The 23746-nt window shown below is 39.5% G+C and overlaps 3 protein-coding genes across 7 annotated transcripts in view; 2 read left to right on the top strand and 1 right to left on the bottom strand.

The window, feature by feature from the left end:
* The first annotated feature begins 3362 nt into the window (after positions 1-3362).
* On the top strand, positions 3363-7511 carry guca1a (guanylate cyclase activator 1A). The gene is made up of 4 exons (XM_041977677.1): positions 3363-4140; positions 5594-5743; positions 5827-5920; positions 6549-7511. The coding sequence occupies exons 1-4, from the start codon at positions 3943-3945 to the stop codon at positions 6674-6676; spliced, it is 570 nt and encodes a 189-aa protein (XP_041833611.1). The 5' UTR covers positions 3363-3942; the 3' UTR covers positions 6677-7511.
* An 819-nt stretch (positions 7512-8330) lies between these two features.
* orc5 (origin recognition complex, subunit 5) overlaps positions 8331-23746 on the bottom strand; it is a 28395-nt gene continuing 12979 nt past the window's right edge. For 2 of the 5 annotated variants that reach the window (XM_041977365.1, XM_041977364.1), the window contains 14 exons: positions 19766-19914; positions 18672-18764; positions 17700-17885; positions 17273-17347; positions 15664-15775; positions 15269-15399; positions 15138-15186; positions 11845-11935; positions 11712-11764; positions 11189-11301; positions 11017-11064; positions 10817-10927; positions 9160-9272; positions 8333-9063 (listed from right to left, as the gene is read on the bottom strand). In XM_041977365.1, the coding sequence (XP_041833299.1) occupies positions 9018-9063; positions 9160-9272; positions 10817-10927; positions 11017-11064; positions 11189-11301; positions 11712-11764; positions 11845-11935; positions 15138-15186; positions 15269-15399; positions 15664-15775; positions 17273-17347; positions 17700-17885; positions 18672-18764; positions 19766-19879 (1335 nt within the window). In that variant the 5' untranslated portion in view covers positions 19880-19914 and the 3' untranslated portion in view covers positions 8333-9017. Of the gene's footprint in view, positions 9064-9159; positions 9273-10816; positions 10928-11016; positions 11065-11188; positions 11302-11711; positions 11765-11844; positions 11936-15137; positions 15187-15268; positions 15400-15663; positions 15776-17272; positions 17348-17699; positions 17886-18671; positions 18765-19765; positions 19915-20174; positions 20281-23746 lie in introns of those variants that run through there. The other 3 variants (XM_041977363.1, XM_041977366.1, XM_041977367.1) reach the window with 3 other exon arrangements.
* lhfpl3 (LHFPL tetraspan subfamily member 3) overlaps positions 20834-23746 on the top strand; it is a 48402-nt gene continuing 45489 nt past the window's right edge. Inside the window, exon 1 of the mRNA XM_041977368.1 lies at positions 20834-21749. Coding sequence (XP_041833302.1) covers positions 21314-21749 — 436 coding nt within the window. The 5' untranslated portion in view covers positions 20834-21313. The remainder of the gene's footprint in view (positions 21750-23746) is intronic.

The raw sequence follows: 23746 nt of genomic DNA on the forward strand, positions 1-23746 counted from the left end.
AAGAGACTGTCTGCAAATTAAAAGCTTCTACTCTGTTTTAGGGCGTATCTGTGAGTACATGCTTAAAAATGAAAAATAAGTCTTTAATTCTCATATTCAAACAATTGAGCTCTTTTACATCTGGAACCATATAGAAAACATTTTAAAGATGGCAGGACATGATCAAAGACTCAGCCTGATCATCAAGCATGGCAAGCAGCTGGGAAGGAGTTTGCTCCTGCTGGCCCACTACACCACGGTGTTTGTGGCGTTTGTGGGCCGCTTTGTGCAGTGGATAGTGGATGCAGTCAGTTGGACCAGCCTGTTTGCAAAATATACAGCATCAGCTTTTGACTTCATTTACAAACGTCTGCACAAGAAGAAGAGGAGAAATGCTGCTTCCAGGGCGAGATGCCCAAACTCTAACATGGAGCCAAAGTGACTTTTTTTCCTTTTTTTTTTAAATAACACTTTTTTTCAACTGTGCCATATTGGCCAAATGCTGGAATAAAAACTACAAACTGAAGCTGAAGAAAACTAAATATGATGCAGAATAAACGGAGAAAGAAAATGAGGCCTTACTAAAGTCTTATAGCTACTTGTTACACAGTTTTATCATCGTTATATTGTGTATGTGTCATTACATAATATGTCCTCCTCCAGAAGATGGAAAAAATATTGCTGCCAATCATTTGTCATACCAATTGATATGACTGTTATTAAAGTGTATTACAGGGTAATGCAAACTACAGTAAAATATGTAATGTGAAGTACATTATTGCAAGACAAGGTTTTCACCAACTATACAAAGACTTTATTGTAAGAATGTATATTTGCTCAACGGCCAGTCTACTAACCAGTTCCTGTTTGACTTAAATATTTGTTTATGGCCAGGGAAAGAAACAAACATTACTATCAATGTATACTGAAGGTAATTTCTTAGTTTAAACCATTCTGGAATATTAAGTTTGCTTTAAAAATGACATTTTTATGTTATTTTTTGTATATTTTAATCACTTATCTAATTTTTAAAGCTGTGTATTGGTTTTTGGTTTTGTCTTTTAAATATAACGTTAGCAAACTGAAGTATGTAAAGTTACATGGATCAACACATGCACTCATCATTTCTGAGTGCAGCTGACTTATTACTGTTGAATATGATTTTATGTTGTAACAAAGACATGTAATGTCCTTTAAAGCCTGTGAATGAATATTAAGCTTGTATTATTTTGCTACTTATACTGAGATAAAATGGCTCCTTTTTATATTTCCCACTAATTTTAAATATATTGCCTTCATGGTTTAGTCTGTGGTATCCAGATAAACTTATTTACTAATCTTTAGTAATCCTGTTTACATATAAACACAATTAAAGCTGAGAATAATCTGATTAATCCCCACTTTGAGTTTCTACTATAAATTGATGGGTTTCCAGTAGAAAGTGTGAATTATTGAAAACCACCAGATTCTTAACATTGTTTGTGTCCAATACATTTTTATTCTATTAAATATGACATCAATTCCAAAACCAGGACCCTGTGCTGCAAATCTCATGAACTTTATTCCCACTGCTGAGGCAGAGACATTTGATTGAAAATCTATCATCTGAAAATCTGAGCTGATAGTAAATCTGATGGCAGCAACACATGTAAAAAGTAGTTCCAGGGTGTAAAAAGTAGTTCCAGGGTTATGGTCGGCACGGTGTAAAAACTAGTTCCAGGGTGACGTTCGGCACGGTGTAAAAACTAGTTCCTGGGTGACGTTCGGCACGGTGTAAAAAGTAGTTCCAGGGTGACATTCGCACGGTGTAAAAACTAGTTCCATGGTGACGTTCGGCACGGTGTAAAAACTAGTTCCATGGTGACGTTCGGCACGGCGTAAAAAGTAGTTCCAGGGTGACGTTCGGCACAGCGTGAAAAGTAGTTTCAGGATGACGTTCAGCACGGTGTAAAAAGTAGTTTCAGGATGACGTTCGGCACGGTGTAAAAAGTAGTTCCAGGGTGATGTTTGGCATGGTGTAAAAAGTAGTTCCAGGGTGGTGTTCGGCATGGTGTAGCATCTTCTTCTTCTAACATGTCTGGAAACGTCTGGGAAGTGAGGAGACCAGTTGCTGGAGTTTTAGGAGAGGAATGTTGTCCCATTCTGGTCTGATGCAGGATTCTAGCTGCTCTACAGTCCTGGACCTTGGGTTGCAGGATTTCTGCTTCCTTGATGCTCCAGATGTTGTGTACTGGTGAAAGGCCTGGACTGCAGGCAGGCCAGTTCAGCAGCCAGACTCTTCTCCTGTGAAGCCATGCTGCTGTGATGGATGCAGGATGTGGTTCAGCATCGTCTTGCTGAAATCTGCAAGGTCTTCCCTGAAAGAGACGTTGTCTGGATGGGAGCAGATGTTGCTCTAAAACCTCCATGTACTTTTCAGCATTGATGGAGCTTCACAGATGTGGAAGCTGCCCACGCCATAGGCACTAATGCAGCCCCATCCCATCAGAGATGCAGCTTTTCACCTGTCCACTGATAACAAGCTGGATGCTCCCTCTCCTCTTTAGTCTGCAGGACACGCCGTCCATGCTTTCCACAAACTAGTTCACATCTTCATCCAGGTTTCCACTTTGCCTCAGACCATTTTAAATGTTCACATCTGGCTTCTTCTCTGCATGATGGAGCTTTAACCTGCATTTGTGGGTTTCAGGGTGAACTGTGTACACAGACAGTGGTTTCTGGAAGTCTTCTTGAGTTCATGCAGTTGTTTCCAGTAGAGAATCATGTCTGCTTTTAATGCAGTGCTGCCTGAGGACCCCAAGATCACCAGCATCCAGTTTAGACCTTCAACCTTGTCCCATGCGCACAGAGATTCCTCCTAGCTCTCTGAATCTTTTGATGATTTTATACACTGTAAATGGTGGGATCTTCAAAGTCTTTGCAGTTTTACACAGAGGAACATTTTTCTGAAATTGTTCCACAACTTTTAGATGCATCTTGTTGCAGATTAGTGAACTTCTGTCCATCTTTACATCTGAGGCTCTGCTCCTTTTATACCCAGTCATGTTATTGACCTGTTGCCAATTAACCTGATTAGCTGTTGAATGCACCTTTTGATTTGTACCAGCCTTTTGTAGTAAACTGTAAATTAATTTAAACTTTTTGGAACTGGGTTGTAAATTTTAATGTTGATTTATTAAACCAACTAATACCAATATTACCTCATTTTTATCCCTGAACCACTGACGTTAGAACAAGTAGAGCTCAGATGTAATGAAAAATAAACATCACTTAAAGACATGCAGGAACAACACTAATCATTCAGCTCCTTTAGTGGAAATAAGACACGTATACTCTCATCACAATGGCCCACTGGAAGAAGTGGATGGTTTTAAAATGCAGGGCCAAACATGAAAACCATTTCAGGCAGATGCACAATGTTGGAATATTTTAGAGCCTCTATAGTTAGAGGATGTTCATCCTGAGCTTTAATATTATGCAGGAGCAGCAATGTGCATATTTCTGGTGGGAGGAGCAGAGTAAAAGTAGTGTGTTTTGCTTTCAGTAAAGCTGCACTGCTGATATTCGAGTCCACATGCAGAACAAGATGCGTCTTATCAGGCAGGATGCATGCTGGATGTCCTATGCCTGCACGTGATGGATGAAAGCTGAATCGTGCTTGTCAGCATATCTCAGGGTAAACGTGGAACAGCCAACCTGCCCTTTTAATGAAGTGATTAAGCTGATCATCTGTACGTTTGTCTGGATTACAGCCAGTGATTAAACCCAAGGAGAACACTGAGGGGGCGTGGAGGCACAGTAAACTACAAAAGGCCCCCACTGGCTGCCACTCTCACCCTAAAGGTCCCATTGTTGTGTGACTGTGAACAGGGATAACCTCCGCTTCACAGTAGACCAATTGGGCAGTGCGGTTTGTGCACCAGCCTACATCAAGCTACTTCTTGGCCTTCTGCTCTCAGAAACATGGGCAACTCAACGGGAAGCACAGTGGATGACTTGCAGGCGGTGGAGATGCACCTCTGGTACAAGAAGTTCATGATAGAGTGCCCCTCGGGTCAGCTCACCCTGCACGAGTTCAAGCAGTTCTTTGGGCTGAAGGGTCTGGATCCAGAGGCCAACGCCTACATAGAGCAGATGTTCCGAACGTTTGACATGAACAAGGTAGGATCACACTCGTGACAACTTACACTGGAACATGAGAGGAATTTTTACTACGTTTTAAAAGTTTTGTTAACATACAACGGGGGGTTGAAATGAACGATACGATTAAACAACCTGCTCTTAAAGATAAAACTACGTATTTTCTAGCTCTTTGTGTATCGTAAACACCATATGTGGATTTTAAACAGTTTACTATAAAACAATAGAGATTAGGAAGATAACTTGTGATAAAATTCCACAGACATCTTGAAAGTCTTCCTCTCTCCAATTAAATACTCTAAATATAAAATAACAGATTTCAAAAGGTCTAATTCTTAAAGACTGTGAGCATTTCTGCCCATTAATTTGCTTTATTCATTTAAATTTAGCTTCCTCTTAAGCCTGATGCCACTTCAGCATACTTGTTTATCTAGATCAGGGGTGTCAAACTCCGGTCCTCGAGGGCTGGTATCCTGCAGGTTTTCATTGTTTCCCTGATCTAACACACCTGAATAAAATCAAATGGATCAAACAGCTTCTTGTCAACTTCTTCACAATAACCCATTAATTTCAGTCAGGTGTGTTATATCAGGGAAACAATGAAAACTTGCAGGAGACCGGCCCTCGAGGACCAGAGTTTGACACCCCTGATCTAGATGAATATATTAGGGGGACAAGTAATGAGTTATAATACAAATACAAGTCCTTGAATGTTTTTTATTTCAAGTTTCTCTATAAGAAGCTGAGAAATTAAGGTTTTAGTAAACTTTTCTTTTAAAATGCCTTTTCTAAAACAGGTCTGTTCTTGATGGGTTGGATAATAATATAAATTTTAAAGTTAAAATTTAGAGTTAAAAAGCTGGTTGCGGTTTATTACAGCTTTAAGACAAAAGAAGCCGTATAAGAAGCCATTCATGTCTAATTCATTATTTAGGAGTAAAATAATCCAAAAGTTGTTAATTTAAATATTTAGGGCTCTTTTTGTTAGAAACAGAATAAAATGTGGGAATTTTCTGCTTATAAACTTATAGTTTCAGCAACAAAATGGCTTAAACATCTGATCATAACATTCTCATGTTATTTACTGCAAAACTAGATGAAAACTACGGCTCGTGGCTACAAGCTTGCATCCAACCAGCCTGACTGGGAGTCATTTCTGGGCAAGCGACTGGGTCATCACAGGATGTCATGTTCGGAAGCTTTATTTAGTTTCCCCCTCGGCTAGCAAAAGGCTTTGGTAATCTCTGCTTGATTTAAACAATGAGATTATCTGCGAGACGATGCTTTGATGCTAAGATTGTTTAGACACAGACAGTCCCCGGAGATAATCCTCTGTCCTGGCACAGGATCAGTAAACAGATGCAAGACGGTATCTGCTTATTACAGCTCTGAAGAGCTGGAAATATATGAAAAAACATGTAGTCTTGTCTCTTATGACAATCTGATGTTTGACTCTCATCGCTCGTTTCTGCAGGACGGCTACATAGATTTTATGGAGTACGTGGCTGCTCTGAGTCTGGTGATGAGAGGAAAGATGGAGCACAAGCTGCGCTGGTACTTCAAACTTTATGATGTGGATGGAAACGGCTGCATCGACCGGCACGAACTCCTGAACATCATCAAGGTTGAGTCCATGACCCCATCACACTGCATTTTGTGTCCAGCCACGTCGTTACTGCAGCAGCTGATTCTCTCCTTTTCCTTCAGGCCATCCGTGCAATCAATGGGAACGAAAATCAGGAAACTACAGCTGAGGATTTCACAAACGGCGTGTTTGACAGGATTGATGTAAATGGAGACGGTGAGTACGTGCTGGCAATGCTGAATGTTGTTTAGATGTTAAATCCAGTCTGAATGCAGAAAAATGAAAAGCTGGAGCTGGAACACAGAAATTAACCCTAAACATTTAACAAAAGATTCAACTTCTATGACAAGAACTGAAGCTAAGATCAGCTGCAGTCTTCTTGCTTTTTATTCTGATCATTCTCAGGTAGGATTAAGTCCACCAACTCCTGCCTCATTACCTCATTCTGACTCCTAATGCAACCTTTACATTTGCATCCTGCAGGAAGTTGTATTGTGGGAAGGGTAAATATCCAAATCAGTACGGTGAAATGTGTCGGATGCCTGAAGAAAAGGAAAGCTGTTTCAGTATTATAAATGTGTGCATGTACCAAGTCCTGGCTTATGTACGTGTGTTTTTGAGTTGTTGAAAAACCCTTTAATGTAATGTTCTAACATAAATCATGAGCTGACAGGGAGAAAGAAATGGTTAAAATCTAAAATTATTATATAAAAGGCTGGAAATGTTCTGTTTGGCTTGTCACCGTTAACCTGTACTAACTTTCATGTCAAACCAGTACCGTTTCAAACCGGGCTTCTGTTCAACCAGTGTGCATAGCTTGAACATGATGTGCCTCTTTGAACAGGTGAGCTCTCGCTGGAGGAGTTTGTGGCCGGAGCTCGTACTGATGAAGACTTCATGGAAGTGATGATGAAAAGTTTGGACCTCCGCCACATTGTGGCCATGATCCACAACAGGAGGCACAGCGTTTAGGTTACGTCTGTCCAACTACCTCATCCTCATTCGCGATTTGACCTGAGTGCTACACTGCCTCTGGAAATAAAAATAAGATGGTCCTTTTCTTTTTTTTTTTAAAGTGGGAATTCTAATAATGAACCCACTGAAATGTGATGCCAGTGCACTGCACACACTAACATATGTTGTGTTTACTCTGTAGAGGGGTGACACCTATGCACTTTCAATGGGATGACTCAGTCAATCCTTGCAGACGAGACATTGTCCTTGTTAAGTGATGGTGAGCTCTCCCAAGGCCACCCTGGCATGAAGGATGATCTTTAGGACAGTCCACTTAGTCTCAGGGATAAGGAGGGGGATGGCGGAGCAGAGTGGCAGCCACGTGCACTGAAGCACATGCGCTTTACATTTTATTTTCTGTCCAAGTTCCTCTGCATCACATCACTCAAATCTCTGTTTACCTACTCTTGCTTGTGGGGTTTACAGGAGGAAGCAGTGTGGTTAGCATCCATGCTAATTTGAAGACGTCTGGGCTGTGAAGGTGAAAGCCTGTGGAGTTTAGTTGAATATGCTCATAGGACCCTCAAATGTTTACCTTTTTTATCATCTTTTAAACTTTTCATTAAAAAATAAGTAAATAAAAAAAATCTGGAATATCTAAAGAACCAAAAAGTAAAATACAAGCTGGTCTAGCATCATTTCTTTGGCTGAAAGATCAGCATCTAATTCAGCTTCAACACAGATCGAGATGTTTTTGTTTGCTGGCTGCGCTCATCTGGTGCCTTCTGTGTGAAGAGTGCTGAATATGTTCAGCTTATGCTAATTTGTACACTCAAAATAAAAACTCTTTAAACACCTGAGTGTGAGATGTTTCATTAAGATTTTCTGGATCTTACACATTCCTAATTTTTTTTTTTTTTACATTTCGTTGTCTAAACGCAACACAAAACTAGTGATGAAAATAAAGCTAAATATTTAAATAATCAGGATTCACACAAAAAACACATGTTTGACAGCTAAAACCTGCTTCACAAGATGAGGTTATCTAATGATGCAACATTTTCATCATGTTTTGGCTTTTTATTCATGTCTCAGTGAATACTTATTTCCCTGTTCTCTCATTGGTTTCAGCTCAATTCACCTAAAAATGTTAAACCTATCATTGTAACACCTTAATTTACAATCTTATATTTAGATTACACAGAATATATCATAATTTGCCTAAAATGTGAATCTGTTAATCTGGGATCAGTTTACCTTTCATCACACAAAAAGTGAAATAATTTGTGATTTTTGTTCTGACTCCTTTAATAAAACCATCTGCTGTTGTATTATACATCACTGGAAAGCCTGATGAGCCACCTTCACAAGGTTTAACTTGTAAGGTTTGTGTTTCTGCGGTTACTCCAAACATGAGCCCAAATCCCCTGTAATTTTCTCCCGTTGAACAGCTGATCCCACAAGTGTTGAGTTGAGTTCTGGACTCAGCAGGTCCTTCCATCCTCTCCACTCCCACCTTCTGGAGGTACTCTCAGATCATCCTGGCTCAGAGATTTGTGTACATTTTTGGGGTAACCACCCACAAATTAAGCTGTTGCCCCCCCACAGAAGCACAACCCTTAAAAGTTCTACCTTCCCATGTCTAATATCAGGTGGTATTATTGAAGAGGAGAAATCAACATGGATTTACCAGGATTACAGATAAATTAACACATTTCTACATATAAAAAAGTTCCAATCTTTGCCTTCTCATGAAAGCATGTCAGGCCCAAAGCAGCATTACAACAAAGTACAGGAATAATAATCCAACTGATAACCAGTTTAATGGGTCAGAAATGTTGAGAACCAGCGTTGTTTAGTTGTTTAAAACCTGTGCATCTGCCCAGCTGCAGCAGTTACATCATCTGACTTAATGCTGTACCTCAACAGGGTAAAAACACATCAGAGAGAAAAAATCCTGCCTCTGAGCAACGACAATGATTCACCTGTACGGTGCCAGGATGCCTTCATGTCAGGGGAAACTGGTAGAAAGCCACAAAAGCTCCTTTTTAAACGACTAGAGACAGAGCAGCCTGGCTGCTGAATCTCTGTTCTATAACAAAATGTACAGGATATTTGTTTATTATGACAGAAAATAAAGTTTATTTTGAAAACACATTTTTAGGATATTTCAAGTCAAGCAAAGGCTTTTTATACAGGCAACCACAAGGGGGCAGCAACATAATCAGATTAACGTCCCTCCACATCAGTAATCTGAGCTCTTATGCTACCAAACGCTTGACCTGAAGTGTGCTCTTGCAGATGAAATCTCTCTTTTGTCTTGCTGTCTCTGTCTCATCTCTCTTTCACGCTCCGCGGCTCACAGGAAGTCATACAGATACTTCACAATATCAAAATTCACCGTCCTGGAAAATACATCAAACATGTTCTCTGAGCAAAAGGTCAGTTCACCTGAATAACTCGGTTAGCCTCTGCCATGACGAGCGGGCGCACACACTCACCTGGATATGGCACAAATGAAATCCAGCGAAACTGCACATTTGTACTTTGGGGCATCAAGCTGGTCGTCATGACTGACCTGAACCAGCAGTTGTAAGGTCACCAGAGACGAAATCTGGGCGAGGACAGAGAAGAACAGAATGACTTCCTCATGCAGCAGTCAGAAATGATGAAAGCCAGTGGCACAGATATGGGTCGGGTCTAGTTTCCTAAACCCATTTCATGCTCAGAGCCCTAAATAGATCTGTTAACCCATGACCATATGGGTGGAAAACTCTCACATGAGACACTGGGTTTGTTAGGCATGATTTTACAATAAATAGTTCACTATTTTCACTTAAAATGTATAAAAATATAGTTTAACATCAGGTTCCTACACTGAACATCCCTTTTTAATTGCTTATCTGGCAAATTGGAAAAGTGTGAAGTTATTTTTGTGATATTCCGAAGCTTCAGCTAACACTGGAAACTCGGATCACAGAGAAAGACTGCAGGACTCAACGAGGGAAAACTAGACGACTACACAACTAGTGCAGTGAGTAAAATGGTGGCATTCAGAAAGACAATCTCAGGAAAATAAAAAGCTTTCTAAGTCCAGGGCTTCTCTGCTGTCGATTAGAGAAAGACATTTAAATCAGGTAAGGCTAAGAATTTTATACAATAATCATCCCGGCAATCAGTAGATACCGATACCACGATACCGAGTAGTCTCACCTGCAAGAATATGAAGTTTTTAACATCTAAACCAGCCTGATGAATCATATGGACGGACTGACTGATGGGGAGCCTTATACCCATAAAGCTCTGTTTGGCAAAGCAAATTTGTTCGGCCCAACACAGCAGCCAGACCATCATTCTGCCGCCACCATGCTGGACAGGACAAGTTTAAAAAAATAAAATAAAAAATAAAAATCAAAGCAGAAACCAACTCTGTTCTGGTTGGTTGGTAAAAGTCAGTCTTATCTTTTGGACTCCTTTTAGCTTAGATAACAGCATCCATTCATTTCAAAGTTTGGCCTGAAGCTGCATCGATATTCCACCATGTCGTGATGGTGATACTGAGAGTGCTGAATTACGTCTTTTCCAGGACACGGAAAACTGTCCGCGTGTTTAAAACTGAGACATTGTGGTGACAAACTCTTGTAAAAATGGCGTCCTTTGCTTTGTGAACCTCTCTTTCACTATTTGAACCCGTGAATCCTGACACAGTCGGCTGGGACTCTCAAGGCAGCTCACAATTTAACTCTAATGCTACTGGATGCATCTTTTTTCAGTAAAGGACTTATTATTAACTACTTGGTACCTGCAACACAACGTATTTATGACAAACTTCATCTACTTCTAATATCTAATAAACAGAAGAGACGTGGTTTGATTTTCCAACTACTTTCCCAACAACGTAAAAAAACAGGAAAAGTGTGTCTGCAGCAACACACATGTACTAAATAAACATAGATGTCAGCAAATTCTGACTCACTTAGAAAAAAATAACAGAAATCAAACATCTACCTGTTTTGTGCATTTAGCTATTAATTCTAACATTTATTGATCTTGATTGAACTATCTGCCAATCATCTGTGTTAAAATGTGCACAAATGAGGACTCGAGATTCTCTGCTTCCTCTCTGATTACATTAAGTAGAGCCGAGTGGAGTCTGACCTGAGAGAAGATGCTGGCGGTCGGGGCGACTCTGCTGTCCACTACGCTGTAGAAAATGGCGAGCAAGCGGTCCAAAGGGAAGGGCTTCGGGCCCAGAAGGTGGTTGCTGGTCTAGAAGAGACAGATTATATGAGCACTACGTCAACTTCTCACATAAAAATATATCTAATTAAAACCAGGATTAGTTAGAGGATTATCACCTTTTCATTTTTCTTCAGGAAGTTTGTTTTTCTTATTTTACCGTGATGCTGTTGAGCAAAAACAGAAGATCATCCTCTCAAATTCACACAGATCAGATCCTGCAGCAGCACAATGTGGCATCACAACAGCATGGATTTCCAGGAATACACGGCTAATATAACATTTTTCTACCTTAAGAAAGAAGCGTTTATCCGTGCGAGCTGGGTTGTAGGAAGCCAGATAGGCAGCGATCAGCAGGTACTTGGAGTAATACGGCAGTTCAACGTGAGTGTGAGCTGATAAGCCTTCGACGGGAGGAAATAACTGCGTTAAGCCAGCATTCTTGCAAATATTGATGCACTAGTGTTCTGTTAAACGTACTGGAAAGAAAAAGTATATTTAACCTTTGTGTCCTCAAATTTGTCAAACTGGGATTTAAAAAGAAGTTTCAAATTGATTAAATCTTTGGTAAGTTTCTGTAGGACTGAACTTGTATAAGTGATTCATTAAAATATGAGTGAAAAAAAATATTTTACATCAGTTTTTAGTGTGTGGACATTTTGCATCAACAGAGTATTAAAGACATGTAAGAGAAAAAGACACTGGATTAAAAAATGTGACTAAAAATGTTATTGCAACTGTTATTGAAAAAATGTACAAAAACGGGTCAAAGTTCAGAGTATTGAGCGTGAACCCAGCGGTTTTGTGTTAGCACCTCTCAAAGCTCCAGTCTCGTCCTCCGTTTGCTGCATCTGCTCCCACTGAAGACTACAGAAACAATCAGCTGTTACCAACTCAAAAAGCAACGACAGAGAATTTCATGAGCAAATAAATGACACAGCTCATACCTGGACACCTCCCTCAGGTAAACCGTCTGCATGGCTTTTTTCAGATGAGGCTCAATGTTTTTCCACAGCTTATGTGTGTCAGTCTCTTTCACTAAATATCATAAAATACTGATCAAACATCCACATCGGTAGCATATATTAAGTCATATTTTGTTTATATTGTTAATATATCAGTAAATTAATAAGAAAACCACAAAAAAAACACAAATAACTGAAGCTGCATTCACACAAAAAAGAAATAAAAAAACATTTAAATTTAATTTCTACAAAACATTTAGATATTAATTAGGAAAAGAGTTGAGCATCAAGCAGTCAAAGCTCTGGAGGACACCAGGAAGCCAGAGGAAGAATAATTTCAGACACATTCATAAAGGTTTGATGTGTTGCTGTGTGCCTGGTGGGTCTGGAGATACCACATGGAGAAAGAACGAACCGAGACGGAGGACGTAAACATGATATCAGTTTGTGTTTTAAAATTAAACAAGGCAGACCTTCACCTTCATTAAAATGACTAATAAATTTATGTTATTAATTATGTTCGCTATTGTTGGCAGGTTAACAAACCCTCCTGTGTCAGTAGCACCTGAACTTTATTCCACCAAGGCTGCAATGAGTTCGCTAAATTCTACACAGAAAAAATCCAGAATATCAGACAAACACTTGGTTCATCAGCAGCAGCAGGTTCAGGAAATATGCTGTGTCCACTGAAAACCAGTTTAAGCACCATGACACAGTTTAATCCCATTAACAGCAAAGATCTGGACGACATCTTGTGTCAGTTGAACTCCTCCTCCTGCTACTTGGACATCCTGTCCACAGGTTTCTTCAAAAAGGTCTCAAGACCTCTGGAGCCAGATCTGGTCCAGACTGCAGCATTTCTGTTCGGCTTGATTCACTGACTAGCTTGAACACCAGTCAGTAAAACACTGTAATCATAAACTGTATGTATGTGGAAATATCAGAAATGTGTTCAAAACTCATATCCTCGTTACTGAATAAAAGTACATTACCATATATATTGATATTGAATTATTTTCCAGCCCTACTAGACACGTATGAACAACTACAGGCCGATCTCAAATCTTCCTTTTCTAAGTAAGATAATTAAAAAAGCTGTTTTTCATCAACTAAACGACTTTTTAACACAAAACAACTGCTATGATGTCTTCCAGTCAGGTTTTAGACAGCACCACAGCACTGAGATGCTCTGACCAAAGTCATTAATGACATATGTTTGAATACAGACGATAGAAAAATGTCAGTCTTAGTCTTACTGGACCTCAGTGCTGCTTTTGATACAGTCGACCACAAAATATTACTTAAACGACTGGAGAACTGGGTGGCCTCTCTGGTGCTACACTCGTTTAAATATTATTTAGAGAATAGAAAGTACTTTGTGTCTATAAGTAACTTTACATCTGAGCAGACAAGAATTACATGTGGAGTTCCCCAAGGTTTCATCCTGGGGCCTCTTCTGTTTAACATCTACATGCTCCCACTGGCACAGGTCATAAAGAAAAACAACATTAGTTACCATAGCTACGCATGTGTCAGCAGGACCTGGAAAAACTAGTCCAGCTTTCATCTTTAGTCGGCTTGATTATTGTAACAGTGTTTTTACAGGTTCTACCTAAAACATCAGTCAGACACCTGCAGCTGATCCAGAACTCTGCTGCTCCAGTCCTCACTAAGACCAAGAAAGTGGACCACATCAGTCCAGCTCTGAGGTCTTTACACTGGCTGCCTATTCGTCAGAGGATAGACTTTAAAGTTCTGCTGCTGGTCTATAAAGCTCTGAATGGTTTAGGACCAAAAACATCAGTGACCTCTTGACCCAGTATGAACCTACCAGAACACTCAGGTCATGTGGATCCAGTTTCTTATCAGTTCCCAGAGTCAGAACCAGACATGGAGAAGCTGCATTCAGCTTCTATGCTCCACATGTCTGGAACAAACTCCCAGAAAGCCTCAGATCAGCTGAAACACTCAGTTTATTTAGATCCAGGTTAAAGACCCACCTGTTCTCTGCTGCACAAACTAGTTTTTATTTAGAGTCCAGATCTGGATCTGGTTCTTTAAGCTGAAATCTTAACTTTATTTCTTTATCTGAGCTATTTTCTTTCTGTTTTTATGTAATCATTTTTATCTCTTAATCTTTAAACCATAACTTCAGGAGATGGAGAATTTAGTTTCTTTCTGACCCTGTGCTCACACAAGTAATGGTTTCAGCTATCAGTGGAATTCACAAGTTGTCTGTGAACTAAACCTTTTTTCAAAGAATTCGTGCTGAGTGGTTCATACAGAAAACCAGTTCATTGTTAAATAAATTGGTCTTGTACTGCAAACAGTGGTTTAACAATGAAAAAAACTGGGAGAAGAATAGTCTATTTACAGGCTTTTTCCCTCACACATTAGCAGCTAACGCTAAGATCATGAGCGCCACCATGTCCAACAAAGACTGGAAGCTTTGAAAACAACTAAGTTTGAGTTTTATGTCTCTACATACATTCATACTCTGGAAGAAACCCGATGATGGACTGTAAAATGTAGCCAGCGGTTTCTCTAATATCACATTTCAGTAGTGAATGGAGATGTGTCAGATTAGATTATTACAGTTATTTAATAATTCCTAGTTCAGAGATTGGCGTGCTCCACATCCTCAGAAACAATTGAAAAAATGAATGGCATTGGAGTCAATCATGCATAGAAACAAACATCAAAATACCATGAAAACAGTGTCATTTTGAACAATACCGTGACATACAATATTGGCAATACCACCCAGTCCTACAAAAGATTGCACCACAGTATACTTCAGACTGCACAGAACATGAGAATTTGCAGGATTTAAGCAATTAGCATTTGTTTAGGAGATTAGCATTTGGATGATTTTAAGATCAGCGCAGAAAACAAGACAGCTGCCCTGTAGCTGGGATTTAAAGCTCCTTTAGTTACGGATATTGGATAAGTGGTCACATTTCCCCCCACACTACCTTCGCCTGCTGATCACCGGTATACTGCAGCTTGCATGTGGATGGTGCTAATTTCTGGGTATGTGCACCAGTGATGCTTCAAGCAAACAGCACAAGTGGAGGAACTCTAGTGCATGAATACACAAACTTAAAAGCAAACATAGTTATAGTCTAACAATGCTGAGTTCATTGTGGATGTGGTGAATGTTGTTTTATTATTTGTTCTTCTCTCACAAAGTCCTGCTCAAATGAACTCATGTTTAGAAAAAACATGTTAAATGACTTTTTTTTATATAACACAGATAAATGAACACCCTTTACCTTTCCCAGCTGCCAAAGGCTCGCAGAACTTTGAAAAGTTGAGGGCAGCCTGGTTGAAAATGGAAAAAAATAAATGAAAACTAAAGGCAATAAAAAATGAGCAACAGCTTATGTGAATGCATGTTTCTGACCAGGTGTCGCAGCTCTCGGAGGTCTCGGCAGACCGAGTAAAAGACTCCTAGCAGGATGTTGATGTAGGACGAGTAAAACTCGGCTGAATATGAAGGATTTCTGTCCTGGGATAAAATCTGTTGCAGCTCACCTTCAAACGGATAATTAACACAACGTTACGAACCTCAGCTTCACACATAAAGAGATATTTTAACAAGCAGTGCTTCTATAAAAAAAAAAACAGCTAGATTTTCACAACTGTTTCTGTGCAGTAAGTGCTAAATTTATACAGCACCGTAAATAAAATATTTCTCTACAGTCGCTAAATGAGGTGTTAGAACAAAATCACAGGTTCAAATCTCACACCTCATGTGTGCTTCATCATTATGCAGTGTGGTATTAGGACTGAAAATACCTTTACTGTAGTCAGGGAAATGGAGCAGAAGTGGTTCAAAGCAGCCGGAGTTTGGTCTGAACTGGTCCCAAACGATTTCACTGAGCAGGATGACGGTAATGTTGTCCTCAACCTGAAGGAGCAGAGGAACATATACGGCAGATACGTCACACTGAGGTGGTGTCATCTAACAAAGAAACTCAGGAGTCCAGAGAAGACAAATCTCCAACTAAAGCAACTCTTCTTTTTAAATACATGAGTGTTAAAGATTCCTGTGCAATCTGTTGACAGAAAACATTTTAAACCAAGTAAAAGCAAAACTGTATAACTTTCACACCTTAAAACTATGTGCTTCTGGCTTGTTTTGATGGGACACAAATGATATTCCGGGGGACTCGGCTCGATTAGCCAGGAAATGTTGCACCTTCGTTTGGTTTGCTTTACCCTACACTTGATTCAAGCGGACCAACCCCCTGGACAACGTGGTCACACAACGCCTCATTTGTGGCGATATTCCCTGAACTGACCACTGATCAAGAAGGAAAAAATGGTAGGAAGAAGAAAACCCAGCTCACAGACTGGCCAAGACTGAAAACAGAAATCCTTTCCCTTCAGTCGACTTGTTAACTGCAACATGGAGCGACACAAGATGTATGAAGTCTTAGGACTCCTGTATTTAAGTACAGTTTTCACAAGAATCCGTCTACTATGAGCAGATGAGGCTGCAAGATGATCCAGCATGTTGCTCTACATCTCTTCCTCTCTCTGGTTCGCTGGATGCTTTCCCACTGCAAGCGAACCGCACCAGAGTTCACTTGCTAGTGGACCAAGACCTCCTGTTTTCAAGTGAACCAGTTTGCATTCACACTACTCTGAAAGAACCGTGCTGTCTGCAGAAGTGGAGCAGAGATTAAAACGGACTCATCGGTGCCAATGTGAACACGCCCTGACAGAAATCGTGGAGTTGTCGTTCCCCTGCAGCCTCTCGAAAACACCTAGACAGTTTGGAAAATAAATCCAATAGTGATTTTTCTGACCAACATTGCAATTTTGCTTGTAATTTAACCTTTTAAATTCCATCTTCCATTCACATGAAAAAAATTTATATATATATATATATATATATATATATATATATATATATATATATAAAACTCACGTAAAGAGAAAGAAGTTACTCTAATGCTAGAAATTCTGATGCTTTTTCCCTACAAACCAAAAGCTGTGCTGAGAAAAATATACAAACAATTAGCAACACTTAACAATGAAACACATTTAAGATGCAAAAATTCATCATCCTCCTGTTCCACTTCACATTCACACAAATCTGCATCCTGATTATCATTCTTTTTTAAAAATCACTGGACAGCAGTAAACATGATTGTTAGTATTTATCTTTTACTGGACTGAATCCAACTATCACCTTTTATTTTTGATGTCTTTAATTAAAATGCAGAGAGAGGCTATCAGCGTTCCTTTCTAACAGCATTATGAAAGAGCTCCTCACACTCAGCTCAAGGTCACCCACTACAAGTGAGGCCATTCCAGTCCTCCCCCATCATCTACGGTGAGACAACAATAAAGTGTTTTACTTTATAGATGACAGAAAAAGCATGCTGCACTGGCTCACCAGTTCCTGAAGACGAAGGAGAGCGGGCAGGAGATTGGCATCACTGTCCCTCAGAAGTTCAGCTTTTTCCATTACCTGAAAGTACACATGCACAGTTTTATTTAATGTGCAGCATTTATATATGATGAAATAGATGCTGAGTTATAAGGAATATTACTGTGTTTTGTGCAGAAAATATTTTGAGCCAAAATCTGAGATTAAACCTACGTCTGTGCTGGCTAAAAATCTCTGTTCTGCAGATTAAAACATCTGGACTTTGTTTTACATCTATTTGCAAATGCTACCACAGCTAATCATATTATGGTGGATACACTAAGTGACACATGCAAGGAATATATTACTTGATGTGTTTTGGATGAGAATATTTTGCTGTGCCAAGTGAGGAGTGACTTTCTGGTTGGTTTGGCATAAAATGCACGGCACTCACAATGTATCGCGTCTGCTTGGCAGGCGACCAGGAGGAATATTGTCTGTAGATGCGCACAAAGTCAGACAAGGAGGGACTGCGGGGGAGCAGCGAGGCGGCTTCACAGCCGAAGAAGGACAGCAGCACTTGTTCAAACAGCAACGCGACAGAAACGCATTCGACACAGCTGACTGTGGCGTGAGGCAGCTGTAGAGAGAAGGAGGGGGAAGAAAGATGGCTAACAGTGATGGATGCGGAGCCCAGAAACAAGAAACACTGAACAAAAGTACATCAGAGATGTCTGCTGTAGTTTGTTAAAATACAATCAATGTGAAGTTAAATTAAGGTTACACTATAAATTGGAGAAAACTAACAGTACAAATTAACTGAGCAAAAGAAAAAAGAAAAATATTTGGATTTCTACTAAAGCTCTGAGGCAACAATTTCATTATTCCACTTGTTTAGGAAAGAGCATCTTTCTGTTGGTATTAGTTTTATTATATTCTCGCTATGCTGTGGTGAAATTTAACAAAGCATTTGTACTTTCTTACGTTCCACGCCGCTCAGGGAAATGCTAGTACAAGTACTTCATTACTGTACTTTAACTGTACACCATCTCTGAGAAGAAGACAATTAAATTATATTTCAGAGCTGCTTAACATAATAAAAAAATCTATTTGCAATAAGATGGTGATGTTTCTAAACTGGAACCTGTGGATTATATGTTTGTTTTTATCAAAATAGGAAACGTCTGCCTCACACACATTTAAAGAGACAGTATCAGTATTAAAAGTCAGTATTTCTTTATAAGGATGGAAGAGTCACACTCTGACATTAAACACCCACATGTTCAACTATGTGTCCTTTTGCAATTTCCTTCAGAGAAATAATTTCTCATTTTGATGATAAATACTCAACCTTGCAAGCTGCACACATTAAAAAGAAACACTATTAAGACACAAGCTCATTTACCAGAAAGCAAATGCACCTCACCTCCAATTCCTTCATTAAAATGTTGACAACGTGGCTCTTTCCTGAGGCTCGATGGCCATAGATGAAGACTGAAGGGTAGCAGTAGTGCTGTGGCTGCAGGAACACGATGAAAAACACCTTCAGCCTTAATACAGCTGCACCACGTAGACATGATCTAAAAGTAAATACTTTTCTTGTTTTACCTAAATGAGTAAAGTAAATAAAATAATCCACCCAAAGATTTTATTTCATGTTAATAAACGAAAAATTTGCCATCAAAATTCAGAGAGCAGAAACATAATTTTAAATTTTTAATTTAAAATTTACTTATAACAGATTATAAGGTTGAAATTACTGTGTGATCATAGCTATAAATGAAAAATATAGTTTTAGTGGGTTGAAATAACTGTAAAAGGTGTAAAGTTTTCTGTATGTTTTACACTCTACGTATACTTTGTGCATGTGTATTTAAACATAGGTCAGTCAAAATCATTACATAATCATAACTGGAACATTTGAGACATTTATATTTATTCTGTGTAATTTTCATAATTCAACTGGAAAAACAACTGGCTTTTTATAGTTTCTATAGTTAGGACCCTTTAAATTATATTAATTTTTTGCACCTGTCTTCTGCTGTAGATATGGCATATCTGTTAGGTGCGATTTTCTGTTTACATGCCTACATGACAGACCTATGAATTGCTTTCTGGACAGTTCTGTTGCTAAAACAGTGAAGACAACACAGGACATCACGACTAAATTTGCTGTTTCTTGTCTAGTACTTCTTGTTTGAGCGGCTTTGTCAACATAATTAGAGTTTGAGACTTACAGACTTAAATTTAGGTACTTCTTAATAATTAACTGGATCCGTCCTGGTTCAAGAAGCAACCTAGACCAGTATAAAACCGGGAAAAGCGGTCACATACTAAACTGGAATCAGCACCATGTATCCAGTCTTAATCTTTTGTTTGGCATCATCCTTAAAACTTATAAGCAAGTGGTGTAACTTCGTTTTACATTTAAAAGTTATTAAATACTAATCCAGTGAAGTGTTATAGGTTGTTTAAACAGTGTAAAGTGGATGGTAGCGATGGTCTGACCATCCAATTTACCTGTCCCATGAGAGACAGCAGCATCCCAGCCTGGACCTCCCTGCTGGGCAGCTGCTCTGCGGCTCTCTGCAGCCTCTCCTCCTCGTATCCTGGGTGCTGTAACAGCCCTGTCATCCTGCTCGCCTTCCTCCCAACAAAAGTAATTTAATCTAAAATGTGCAGAGTACGGAAAAAAATTCGATACAAGGCAACGTTAGCTTAGCTCTCGATAACTACACACTAAACTTCACGAGACTGAGTCTGCGAACACCGGTGTGCAGACATAAAAGACGAGCGAGAAACGATGTAAAACAAAAACAATTATCCCATCTAAACACCGCACAGTGCTGCTGAAAAGCCCCACACCTGAAAATTAAATAGTAACAATGTTAAAATACAATGAAAATAGCAGTTAAAGTTGGAAACTAACACGAACTGGTTACAGTCTGTTCTCAGTGGCGTTTCGCGCGCCTTCAGTTTGCGTCACGAACTATCATTCCGTCCCAGCCAATCAAATGTCAACAAGGAATTGTGGGTAACGTAGTCTAAAAGTCAAACATACAAAGTAGCCTAGTTTTAAGCCTAGACCACTTGTCTCTTATATATATTAGTCCAATCCCACCATATAATAAAAACGTTCCAGTTAAGTACATATTTCACAAACACATGTTTTATGGTATGAGTAGCATAAATAGCCTAACTAAATAATAAGAAAAAAAAATGACGAGAAGATTATCACATGTTAAATTATAAATCAGCACAGGAAAAGGCAGGAAAAGGTTTTCTACAGTTACGTTTGTGAAACTGTGTGCACTTGCATGACGGGGTCCAGGACTGAGGCAGAAAAATGTCAGAAAATCCTAAATAGCTCAGCGCAAGGTTTTCCAAGTGAACCCTCCCCCAAAAAAACAAAACAAAACAAAACAAAACAAAACAAAAAAAAAAAAAAAAAAAAAACATGACATTTTAGCCTATGAACATTTCTGGCTATTTTATATAAAATCAAGTAGGCATGTTTAAAGATTTCGCGCGTTACTGGAATAATGCGTCAGACTGGGATTAAGGGATGTGGGTTGGCCCAGTAGTATCCACGGCTATCCTCCAACTCTAATTCAATAGGATCTGAGCTGCAGTTGCTGCTCCGTCAACGTCAACAGACTCACTATTTCAGCGAGATCGCACACATACTCAAATCCCGAGAGGTGGAGCGGTTGGTCGGAACCACAGACTCGGCTTGGGAGATTTTACATAGCCGAACATGACGGCAAATCTTGTGTAAATCTGCACAGAGGATTCTTGTTTTTCCTCAGATCATTTTATTCTCGCAGACTGATTAATGCAAATCGACAGGAAACGCAAGAAGAAACCAAGAGCGACCTTGCCGCGGATGCGAGAGAGCAGTGATGCTGAGGGAGGAACTGTGACAGGAGAGCAGGAAAACAAAAAGATAAGAATAAAACCAGCGCCGAGGAGAAGTTCTGCTGAATATCGGAGTCAGATGTGTCAGGTGTTGACTTGCTGAAAGCAGATCCTGAGTAGCGAGCAGACCCACCTAACACAGACTGGAGGATGGTCCCCGGGGCCCCTAGCACGACCACCACCATGCTCCCCGCCTCCGAAGCTGCCAAAATCTACCAGACCAACTACGTCCGCAACTCCCGCGCTATCGGCGTCTTGTGGGCCATCTTCACCATCCTCTTCGCCATCGTAAACGTGGTGTGCTTCATCCAGCCCTACTGGATCGGAGATGGCATGGACACCCCGCAGGCGGGCTACTTCGGTCTGTTCCACTACTGCATCGGAAACGGGCTGTCCCGGGACTTGACCTGTCAGGGCAGCTTCACTGAGTTCAGCAGCATCCCCTCAGGTGCCTTCAAGGCTGCTTCCGTCTTCATCGGCATGTCCATGGTGCTGGTCCTCACCTGCATCGGCTGCTTCGCGCTTTTCTTCTTCTGCAGCACCGGTACGGTGTACAAGATCTGCGGCTGGATGCAGCTGGCTGCAGGTAGGACACAGGTGAAAGTCCTGACTTCTGGCAGCTCCAGGGATTAAATTAAATTGTATGCGATTCACTGGAAACGCTCCAAAATCACAGCTGTTGCTCTCATCTCTTAATCTGAATTTCTAGATTTTTGACGGTTGGTGAGAAAACAGCTGAACATGGTCAAAATACTTTACCTCAAAATCCAGAATGTGCTCGTAACTTAAGTGATACATCAAATTAAAGGTGGAAAGTCACTTGATTTGCATCAACTGTTGTCAAGTTTGGTTGCTGAAGAGGCTCAATATGTTCAGACTTCTTCCACTAATTTTTCAGATTTTGGACTCCCAAAGATGCTCATTTGGCCAGAAAACTCTGAAAACTCTGCTTTACAGTATTTTGCCAGCCAATGAGTCATTAAAAGACATGATGTAACTGTCTGTCATGTAGGTGGAGAGGCAGCCTCTGGGAGATAGAAACATCAGATCCAAACAGTGTACTTAGAGTTAAATACTTACATCTTTACCTTTTCTCTGTGGACACCTTGCAGCCAGAAACTCCAAATTCTTTGAACCAAAGTTGAGATAAAAGGGCTCTATTTGAATTAAGTCATTAAACTAAACTGGAAATATGCATTTGATTATTTTTTACATTTAATAAGACAAGTAGGTTTTCTCTGGCATCCTTTAACTAAACCTTAAATAAAAACAGATTGCAGCAGGTAATTTAAAACAACCAGATGAGATATGTGCTGCTAGCTGAACCATTTCATCTATATGTTTTTATTATTTTTAGTTTCTCTCTGAAGCTTACAAGTTATGTTCAGATCTTGAACTCCATCCAAGAAGCTCAGTCTCGTATCTCAGTTAACTATTAAAAGAAAAAAATTCTCATTTTGTTAAATTTTCTTTTTTGGTTGCTAAAGCAGCACAACCACAGGCAGGATTCTTTTATATAATTTTAGCTAAACACACCATTCTTGTCACTGCTGACACAAACAATGCAAAACTCATTTTTAGAGGCGAGGCAACCTCACACTAGAGAGCTCAGGAACAACAAGAAAGCTCAAATTTTGAGGACATGCAGAAAGAAATTTATCTACAAGTAGTGACTATATTAGATAGCCTCACTGTGTTGGTGTTACATTCAAGTTTGTTCCTTGACCACCGTCGTCTGGAGAGCCAAACATGGCATTTCCGCAGAGGAAAATGGTTGCAAAGCAACAGGATGTTCAATTTGGCAAAGCGTATAAACAGAGCTGCAGATACATATAAATAAAATACTTAAACCTCTCACGCAGTCTGCACACACAAGAAAAACATAAAAAAGTAAGAAAAATGTTGAAAATGTGCAGTAAAGGTTATTTACAGCAGTTACAAATATAACTAAGTGAACAAATAACAGGTTGTACTGCTCAGATTTATAGTTGTATCATGCAGGACGTGTGATTTCAGGATTGATGGTACAAATTCATCATCAGTCTTGAGGAGGTTTTGATTAATTCAATTCAGCTTTATTTGTACAGTGTCAATTCACAACAAAGTCATCTCAATGCCCTTTTACAGAAAATCTAATCCATTGCAGTCCGGTTAAATCCACACAGAAAGGCAGAAAGGTGTCTGCTTCCTGGATCCAAACTAAGAGCTGATCAAACCAATTCATCTGCTTGTGTTTACACCGTTTACCAACATGGATACATATTTTTCTTTCAACCACAATGAAAGTTATTTTGTGGTTTAACTACATAACTGTGTCAGATATAACCAGCACTTAGTAAAGCTGTATATTCAGTTATACTGCTGCACAGAACAATAAAGGTTCAGTTCTTGTGTAAAGGTTTTTATTCTTTGTAAAATTGAAATATTTTGAATTAATATATATTTTAAACAGCTGAAAGTTTTAAGACTTTTGCATTTATTTAAATTAACTTCAAAAAGTCTGGTCAGATTATGCTAGCAGGTGCTAGCATAGCCTCCAGCAGGGACAGTGACTGGTTGCACAAGTTTGTTTTTTTTTTAACT

Source organism: Melanotaenia boesemani, chromosome 23 (assembly GCF_017639745.1).
Source record: "Melanotaenia boesemani isolate fMelBoe1 chromosome 23, fMelBoe1.pri, whole genome shotgun sequence".
Classification (NCBI taxonomy): Eukaryota; Metazoa; Chordata; class Actinopteri; order Atheriniformes; family Melanotaeniidae; genus Melanotaenia; species Melanotaenia boesemani.

Coding starts and splice junctions, on each gene's coding strand:
- guca1a (XM_041977677.1), top strand. CDS start 3,943: ATGGGCAACTCAACGGGAAGCACAGTGGATGACTTGCAGGCGGTGGAG. Junction 4,141..5,593: donor GAACGTTTGACATGAACAAG/GTAGGATCACAC, acceptor TCGTTTCTGCAG/GACGGCTACATAGATTTTAT. Junction 5,744..5,826: donor AACTCCTGAACATCATCAAG/GTTGAGTCCATG, acceptor CTTTTCCTTCAG/GCCATCCGTGCAATCAATGG.